The sequence below is a fragment of the Orycteropus afer genome, unplaced genomic scaffold (genome assembly GCF_000298275.1).
Source record: "Orycteropus afer afer isolate SDZICR_OR568_19922 unplaced genomic scaffold, OryAfe1.0 scaffold00137, whole genome shotgun sequence".
NCBI classification, from domain to species: domain Eukaryota; kingdom Metazoa; phylum Chordata; class Mammalia; order Tubulidentata; family Orycteropodidae; genus Orycteropus; species Orycteropus afer.
The window spans coordinates 6371510-6381049 of record NW_006921724.1 but is presented as its reverse complement, the minus strand read 5'-3'; the positions used below and the strand labels follow the sequence as shown (position 1 = coordinate 6381049).

Below are 9540 nucleotides of genomic sequence, written 5' to 3'. Positions count from 1 at the left end.
ATTGGTTTCCCTTTTCTTTGTTGAAGAGGGTCTGTGCAATCCTTCTGCCTAGTCCGCCATCTTGCCCCGCCTCCCCTGTTTTGTTTTAAGGTATAGTCTAGTTTTCATAGTGAATTACACCTGGTGGGCAGGGTGGGAATGTAAGTAGATCTTCACAGATCTGTTCATAGCCCTACCTGGACTTGCTACAGAGAAGAGAAAAGCAAATAGCTCACTTCTCTGTGGGCATTTTACCTCAAAGTTAGCTAAAGGGTAATACTAAGATATAAACTTTTACATATATTAATTTATATAACTTCCACAAAAGAAACAAAAAAATCTATATGGTAGTTCGTATTCCCACTTTGTAAATAAGGAAATTAAGAATTAGGGATTCATCTTTCCATACATCCAAATAAGGCCCCAATCATTGCTAATCTTCTTACTAGGTTATTATGGAACAGATAATAGCCAAAGAGAAGCAGAAAGTCCAAATAATATTCTACAACAACTGCACAATAGTTTATGTTCAAAATAATAATCCAAAAATATTGAACAATCAATAGTGACATCTGAATGAAAAATTCAATAACAGTCAGTAGTTTTCATTTAAAACCAAAAAAAAGCAAACTCACTGCCATCGAGTCAATTCCAACTCATAGTAACCCCCATTGGGTTTCCAAGGCGATAAATCATTATGGAGGTAGATCGCCCCATCTCCCTTCTGTGGAGTGGCTGGTGGGTTTGAACCACCAGCATTCTGGTTAGCAGTCAAATGCCTTAGACATTACGCTAAGGTCCAGTGTATTTTACTTGAGTCATCTATCTATGGCATAGTGAGTAACTCCCACCTAAAAACAAATTCCTATCTAATTTAGGTCAACGGGAGCTTACTACTTTTCAATTTCTGGTTCTCAGATATAAAGTTATGTTACAGAATCAATTCCCTAATCACAAAACAAGCCCACAGAGGAGTTAAGGCAAGATCATTAGCCTAGTTAAGGCTAGACCAAGTGTTTTACACAGAATATGTCATTAAGACAGTCTGTGTAAAAGAGCACAGTGCCTGGCACCAAAAAATAAAATAAAATAAAAGTTGCTCATCAGATACCATTATGGCAGTTAGTGCTTACGAAAGAAAATATGTAATTAAACTCACAGGTAACCTAACATCAAAATTCTGATCTTACGAAAAACAATTGAACTGTTCAAAACATTCAAATAGGAGGAGATGAAGGTTTTATGAAAGAAAAAGACAAAGAAAGACGCTTATGTTTAGCATTTGGAAAGTCCTGAACTGTCCACATAACACAGGATCCTTTGCCTTCTAAAGTGACAAACTACCCAACTATATATACATTGACTCCACCTCAGTGTTGAGCCTGACCCCTAAATAAGGTCTTCACTTCCTTATATCTTGGAGTATCTTGGAAGATCTCATTCAAAAGAAATTTGGAATTATTTATATTTATTTTACTATTTTTATTAATAGAAGACTATTTTCCCTTCTAGCACTACATCAACATTTCTCTATAAAGAGAGATTTGGAATTCCATAGAATAAGAAACAACATTATTTTAGTGTGCTCAGATAGGTGGATATTAATCTAGAAAAGCTATAGCATCTATACCACAGAATACAAGAGTGGTGTATCTTTCCAAACAAACTTAAAAACATTCACATGGAGGAAACGCTGGACAGACAGGAGTGCATGACTAAGGGAGGGGGGAGAAAAAGGGGTAAGGGGGTGTTACTGGAAAGGGAGAGGAGAGTGGGTTAGGGTTGGGGATGGTAATTAGGGAGGGAAACCAAATGTATACGGAATGTTGAATGTAAAACAAATTCTGCCCTGTAAATCTGCACCTAAACCGAAAAAAAAAACAACCTCACTGCCGTGGAGTCTGGTCTGACTCATAGTGACCCCTCCTTGGGTTTCCGAGGCAGTATCACTACGGAAGTAGATTGTCCAATCTTCCTTCCGAAGAGTGGCTGGTGGGTTTGGACTGCCAGCCTTCTGGTTAGCAGCCAAATGCCTTAGGCGCTAAGCCACCAGGGCTCTCAAAGCACAATAAAAATAAGTAAATAAATAAACGGTGGCTTTGATGTAAACATCTGTTTCCTGGGAGTATAATGAGTTCACCTCAGACCCCAAAGGAATGACTTCCTTCCTTAAGGAAGTCTTTTCCTTTTGCATGTTTCCTTTTAAGGATTTACAAAGCTATTGTATCTTTTGAAAGAGCTGATGAACTGATGAACTGCTCATACTAAAAATCCAAAAATATATAAAAATCTATATGAAGAAAAATATTACCTTTTTCCTTTCTTCTGGAGACACAACAGCAGAAGAATATTATAATCAGAACAATTATCAGGATCAAAAGCAATGAAAATGATACTCCAAGGAGAATTATTGCCCAGGTAGGCAATGATGTGCCTGGTTTATCAATATTGCCTATAAGATTGAGAGGAGAAAAAAATACTTTAGTGATGCTTGCTATTATCTATGATATGCAATCACTGGTTCTGCCACAGTATACATTAGGTTAAAAAATGAAACCCATTGCCATAGAGTCGATTCTGACTCAAGGTGACCCTATAGGACAGTGCAGAACTACCCCATTGAGATTCCAAGGCTGTAAATCTTTACAAAAGTAGACTGCCTCATCTTTCTCCTGCAGAATGGCTGATGGGTTCAAACCACTGACCTTTTGGTTAGAAGCCAAGTGCTTTAATCAGTGTGCCACCAGAGCTTCTTATAAATTATGTTTTCAAATAATACTATACTATCTGGCCTGCAATGGGGAGGTTTCATATACCAACTTCCTTTCAGTTTGTTTAATTATTCAATACTCTATAGTCTCTTCCATTGTAGTACTTATTACTGCCAATAAATAACTACTTAGTAACACAATCATTTTCAAGTATTAGTTGATTGAAATCTATAACATTCTTGAAAAGTAGATAAGCCTGGGCTTTAAGTTTCTGCAATTGAGTTGTGACTAACATGCTCATCCATCTTTTATTCAGTCAAGAAATACTTATTAAGCACCTACTACTTAATAGGGAGGAGCTCTGGTAGGATAGTGCCTAAGGCACTTGACTTCTAATCAGAAGGCTGGCAGTTCAAACCCACCAGTCACTCCTCGGAAGGAAGATGGGGCAATCTACTTCCGTAGTGATACTGCCTCGGAAACCCAAGGAGGGGTCGCTAAGAGTCAGGTCTGACTCTACGGCACATAACAACAACAATAACAACAACTTAATGGGGACCGTGGGGGAGGGAGCTCTGGTAGTGTAGTGCCTAAGGCACTTGACTGTTAACCAGAAGGCTGGCGGTTCAAACCCACCAGCCACTCCTCAGAAGGAAGGTTGGGCAATATACTTCCATAGTGATATTGCCTCAGAAACCCAAGGAGGGGCTGCTATGAGTTCGATGGCCCTTAACAACAACAACAACAACAAACTAGACTGTGGAGGTAGTGGTAGTTCCCCGGTAGAATTCTTGCCTTCCATGCAGAAGACTAGAGTTAAATTCCAAGCCAATACACCTCAAGTACAGCCACCACTCATCTGTCAGTGGAGGCTTGTGTGTTGCTATGGTGCTGAACAGGTTTCAATGGAGCTTCCAAACTAAAACAGCCTAGGAAGGAAGGCCTGGGGATCTACTTATGAAAATCAACCAAAGAAAACCCTATAGAACACAATGGTTTTATCTGCAATCAATCAGGAAGAAGTACAGAATTAGTGTTTTGTTCCATTATGTATGAAATTGTCATGAGTCAGGAACTGATGGATGGCAGCTAAAAACGATAAACTACTGGACAAGACTGGAAGAAAGACATTTGGTTCTCATTCACATGTCCCCAAACCTCAAGATTCTAGTCGTTGTGTGTGCCATCATGTCAATTCCAACTCATAGCGACCCTATAAGACAGTCAAAATGCATCACAGGCTTTCCTGGGCTGAAACCTTTACAGGACGGATTGCCAGGTCTTTTCTCCCACAGAGCCACTGGTGGGTTCAAACTGGACCTTTTATTTAGCAGCTGAGTGCTTAGCCACTGCACCATCAGGGCCTCTTCAAGCCTAGAATGTCAAGAAAATCAGGACAAATGGAAGAAGGACCACTTCTAAAGGCAACTAGTACAAGGTCTTCACTCTAGCCACATCCAAACTCCACCCACAGAATCCATTTCTCTTTTCTGCTTTTTCAATAACTCCTCAGAATCCACCTTCCTTAGTGCCTACATTTTCCTCTTGTTTGATACAGGTATCTTAGAGTTGAAAAAGAGACGGGATACAACAAGCCAGAGCACACAGGAAGTAAAAGGGAGGGGGAAGGAGGGAAAGATAGAAGTAAACCATTTTGTTTTACAGCCATGTCATAGCCAGAGATATCCAATGCTATGTGGCTATCTAAATTCAGATTTGATTAAAATTCAAATTTTAATTTAAATTACATGAAATTAATGATTCAGTGCCCCGGTCACACACCACATTCAATGCTTAGTTGCCTCAAGTATAGGACATTTCCATCATTACAGAATTCTGTTGGAATGGCTCTCCCAGGTGACTGTTGTTGGCTTATGGGAATTGCATTAATGTCCAAATAACAAAAAAAAAGAAAAAAATCATTGCCATCAAGTCAATTCCAACTCATGGCAACCCCATGTGTGTAGAGTAGAACCAACTCCACAGCATTGTCAAGAACGTAAATTTTTGGGAACAGATTGCCAGGTCTCTCTTCCAAAGCACCTCTAGGTGGGTTAGAACTGCCAACCTTTCAATTACTAGTTAAGAATTTAACTGTTAGCACCACCCATTGAGTCTTTGCTATCCCAAACAGAGCCCTCCTCTGGCATTTTACTTCTGCCTATCAAACCAGTTGAAATCACATCACAAACTTTTACATTGATGTGTTTAAATGTGAGTTACTATTAAATAAAAGTCTGCTGCTCAACCCTGAGTGCTTGGATGCTGCCTCAATGTCAATACACTCTATTTTAGTAGATACAAGTCATCAGAAAATGACAACCGACTCCTATGAAGGAAGATAAGGTTTGTCTTTAAATCAACATCCATCCAGCAAAGAAGTTAGAGTTGAAAATCAGCTCATGGATGTTCTTTAGCATTTTCCTTGAAAAATGACCTTTCAATTGTAGTTGACATCAAATTTAAATGCTGAGAATAAGTGGTAGGAATGGTTAGAGATGAGCACTAATGATCTGATGTCTACAATCATCAATCACCTGGATGCTGATTCATGGGCAAGTGAGGGTCCAATTGCAGAATAATCCACTGACTTATTTAAAAGGAAGTGTTAAAATTCTGAGAACTCTGTTCTTTGAAGAATTACATAATATAAAAATAATATTTGTCTTCTGCACTACTTGCAATGATTTTTAGAATTTCCTTCTAAGGCACTAAGGAATACTAAATAATTTTGTCAGTTTCTTTTTTTTTTTTTTTAACATCTCATACTCATTACCATCTTAAGTGTCTGAAATCAACTGCTATTGCTTTCATTTCTTTACATATCTGCTACTGTCTAGTTTTATTCTCCTTAAAGTTAGGCACTGTGTCTTAGTTTTCTTGTACCTCAAGTGCCTGGCATATATTTGACACCTTGGATGGATGGATGAGTGGAAGGATGATGGATGAACAGATAGACAGTTGGATAAATGGATAGATAGAGGGTTGCAAAAGGAGCTCTGGTGGTGTAGTGGTTAAGGCATTTGGCTATTAACCAAAACATTGGTGGTTTCAACCCACCAACTGCTCGATGGAAGAAAGATGAGGCAATGTGTTTCTATAAAGATTTACAGCCTTTGAAACCCAATGGGGGTCACTATGAGTTGGAATCAACTTGATGGCAATGAATTTGGTTTTGTTTTGGTGTTGGAGAGTTAAATGGATGGATAGATGTTTGGATGGATGGATGGATGGATGCGTGAGACAGATGGAGAGGCTGAGTTCCCTTCTGGTTCTACTTGGAGAAGACTATATGCCAGGCAGTGAACTATAACTGAGCCAGACTTAAAACTCACCTTCCTTACCATGTTAAGATGCCTAGAGTAGAATTATAGAAAAATTAAAACTATTCTCCTAATACCACCTGTCTCTAGTTCACCCACCATTTCTTTCTGAGATGCTCTGGGACAGGAAAATTCCCAAACTAAATGTGAAGAAGGAGAGGACAGTATCATACCTTTCCCCTTTCACTTGCCCCCCAGTCCTTGAACTGGAGCTCTCAAACAAGACAATCCCTTCACAATAAGAATAATACAATTTATCCCCTTGTACCACAGAGTAGGTTTATTAACATTGGTGTTCCTGAAATACATGCTGCACATGCAGACACAGGGTTCATGTCCAATGGAATGGCTCCCTCAGGTGACTCTGATGCAGGTGTTGGTGACCCACACTTTGAGAATCCCTCATGTACAGTCAAAACGTAACCCAAGCAATTCTTCACGTTACAGATGCTCCCATACCCTCTACCCCTACAAGTGATAATAAAAGTATTAAGGCCAGAACTGCACTTATAATATTTACCATCCAGCTCTGAAAATCAGCCCATTGTAGAGAATTTTTATGACTGAAAGAGCTGTGGGCTTTGTGTCCACGGAACCAGTCAAATTCTATGGCCACGATTTATTCGCTGCATTACATTTAGCATCCAGCTTGCTCATTGGTAACAATTCTTGGTCCCTCAGGCAGCTCAGAGATTCAAGAGTGTGTGAAATTGCTGAGAACCTCTAAAGTTACCAAACATATGTTAAAGATTACTGTGGTCCTCCTCAATGCAGTGTGATGAACACTTTTACAAACTAACATTTGCAAACGCTGCAAGTTTTCATAATTAGGGAGCCAGCAGGGGTTAAACATTAAGGTCAGCCTCAAGATTTAAGACATAACTTTGAATTCTTACTGGCCTAAGACAACCTACTCACTGACATATTCAGATACTCCCGATTAGTGACCTTTTCTTCTTCTTCAGGAGAAAACAATTAATGTACCAACATCTTGCCAACCAAGTCTTAACAGAACAAATTTTGCTCTGCTACAGAGATAACCCACTTTGTCTTCTAGGAGTGTCTGTTTAAGGGAAGGAAGGTCCACTTTGCAGAGTTGGTACTGAATCAAGGAAGGAAGTGCAAAACACTGTGACCTCACTGCTTCTCTTGTCCCTTACTACAACACCAACTTTAGCAAAGCGATGCTGCACTCACTTAAAATTCCTTGCTTTGACCATAACAGCAACTCATGTCAGGAACCTCATCCCTGTTCTTTCACTTCCTATTTGCTGTGATCACACATCACTAGAAGTCAAATCTTCCACTAAGTTTCACACCTAGGAGAGAGGTAAGCACTCTTCTAATCCAGAAGTATGATATGTGCACCAGGAGAAGGCATGATGTGGTAGCAGAGCTACATGGATGAACCTTTCTTCCTTTAATAGTAATTTTTAATTTAACATACATTGCACACACACACACACACACTGTGGTGGTTAAGTTTATGTGTCATCTTGGCTGGGCCTGGTTGAGTGGCTGGGCAGCTGGATGTAGTATTCCCCATGATGAAATTGGTAATCACCTCCATGGTGGAACCTACTGTGAGCAGCTGAGTAGCTGCCTTGGATTATGTGGTCTGCTTCCCGTATATAAGCAACAGCTTTGTGAATGGTTTCTAGCTTACAGCACACTTGAACAACTGCATGTAGCTGTGTCATTGTTCAGCAGTCTGCCACACTCTGGCGACCTTGGGACTTTCAATGGACTTAAATGAATGGCCTGCCATGTGGTTTGGTAACATTGGCACTGTGCCTTTTTGCTTTTCAACCTTGGGCTTGTCAGCCTCAGCAGCCAGCAGCTGTCTGAGTGAAGAAAAGCCTCTAGCTCCAGTGGGCCAGGAGCAGGAGGCAGAGCTGAACCCCAAGGTTAAGGGGCTTTCACCCAGCCCCTAGAGCCTGGCACTTTGAACTCAGACTTCTATCCTCCCAAACTGTAAGAGAATAAACTCCTGTTTGTTCAAGCCATCCCATTTGTGGTATATTCCTGTCAGAGAAGCACCAGGTAACCAGAACACACACACACATATATGTACATAAATCCACTCCTGTTGAATCATTTCTGACTCACAACAGACCCATGTGTTACCAAGTAGAACTACTCCACAGAGTTTTCTTGGTTGTAATCTTTATGGAGGGAACTCTAGTGGTGTAGTGTCTAAGGCATTTGCCTGCTAACCAGAAGGCTGGAGGTTCAAACCCACCATCCACTCCTTGGAAGGAAGATTGGGCAATCTACTTCCGTAGAGATACTGCCTTGGAAACCCAAGGAGAGGTTGTTATGAGTCAGATTCAACTTGATGGCAGTGAGTGAATCTTTGCGGAAGCAGATCACCAGGACTTATTTCCATGCAGCTGTTTGGTGGGTTTGAACTACCAACCTAACCTAAGGTTAGTTGTCAAGTGCAGAGAATTAGTACTACCCAGGGCCTCCCACACATTATATAATTATACACACACACACACACACATATATACACACAAAAACCAAAAAAAAAAAAATCAAACTCACTGTTGTTGAGTTGATCCCAACTCATAGTGATACCTCCTTGGGTTTCCGAGGTGGTATCTCCATGGAAACAGATTGCCCAATCTTCCTTCCAAGGAGTGGCTTGTGGGCTGGTGGGTTTGAACCACCAGCCTTCTGGTTAGCAGTCAAATACCTTAGGCATATGCTACCAGAGCTCCTATACACACACACACACACACACATTTATATATACATATGTATGGGAGCTCTGGTAGCATAGTGCCTAAGGTACTTGACTACTAACCAGAAGGCTGGCAGTTCAAATCCACCAGCCACTCCTCTGAAAGAAGATGGGGCAATCTACTTCCTTAATGATACTGCCTCAGAAACCCAAGGAGGGGTCGCTATGAGTCGGGTCTGACTCGACGGCACATAACAACAACATACATATGTAGATATATATGTATACACATATATATACAGGAGCTCTGATGGCATAATGCCTAAGGCATTTGACCGCTAACCAGAAGGCTGGTGGTTCAAATCCACCAGCCACTCCTCGGAAGGATTGTGTGTGTGTGTGTGTGTGTGTGTGTATTTGTATATATATTTATAAGGAGCTCTGGTGGCATAGTGGAATAGTGCCTAAGGCATTTGACTGCTAACCAAAAGGCTGGGGTTCAAACCCACCAGCCACTCCTCGGAAGGAAGATTGGGCAATCTGCTTCTGAACAGATACCACTTTGGAAATCCAAGGTGGGGTTGCTATGAGTTGAATCAACTTGACAGCAGTGAGTTTGGGTTTTATTGGTTTTGGTGGCGTAGTGGATATGGCATTTGGCTACTAATCAGAAGGCCAGCAGTTCAAACCCACTAGCTCCTCTGCGGAAGGAAGAAGGGGTGATCTACTTCCATAAAGATTTATAGCTTCAGAAACCCAATAGAAGTCACCATGAGCTGGATTCAACTCAACAGTAGTTAAGTTTGGTTTTGGTTTATACATTTTAAATATTTTTATA

General features: G+C 40.6%; 1 protein-coding gene across 1 annotated transcript in view; it reads right to left on the bottom strand.

The window, feature by feature from the left end:
• The window catches only part of IGSF5 (immunoglobulin superfamily member 5), a 61021-nt gene that overhangs the window by 35026 nt on the left and 16455 nt on the right, over window positions 1-9540 (bottom strand). Inside the window, exon 4 of the mRNA XM_042781615.1 lies at window positions 2291-2431. Within this exon, the coding sequence (XP_042637549.1) occupies window positions 2291-2431 (141 nt within the window). The remainder of the gene's footprint in view (window positions 1-2290; window positions 2432-9540) is intronic.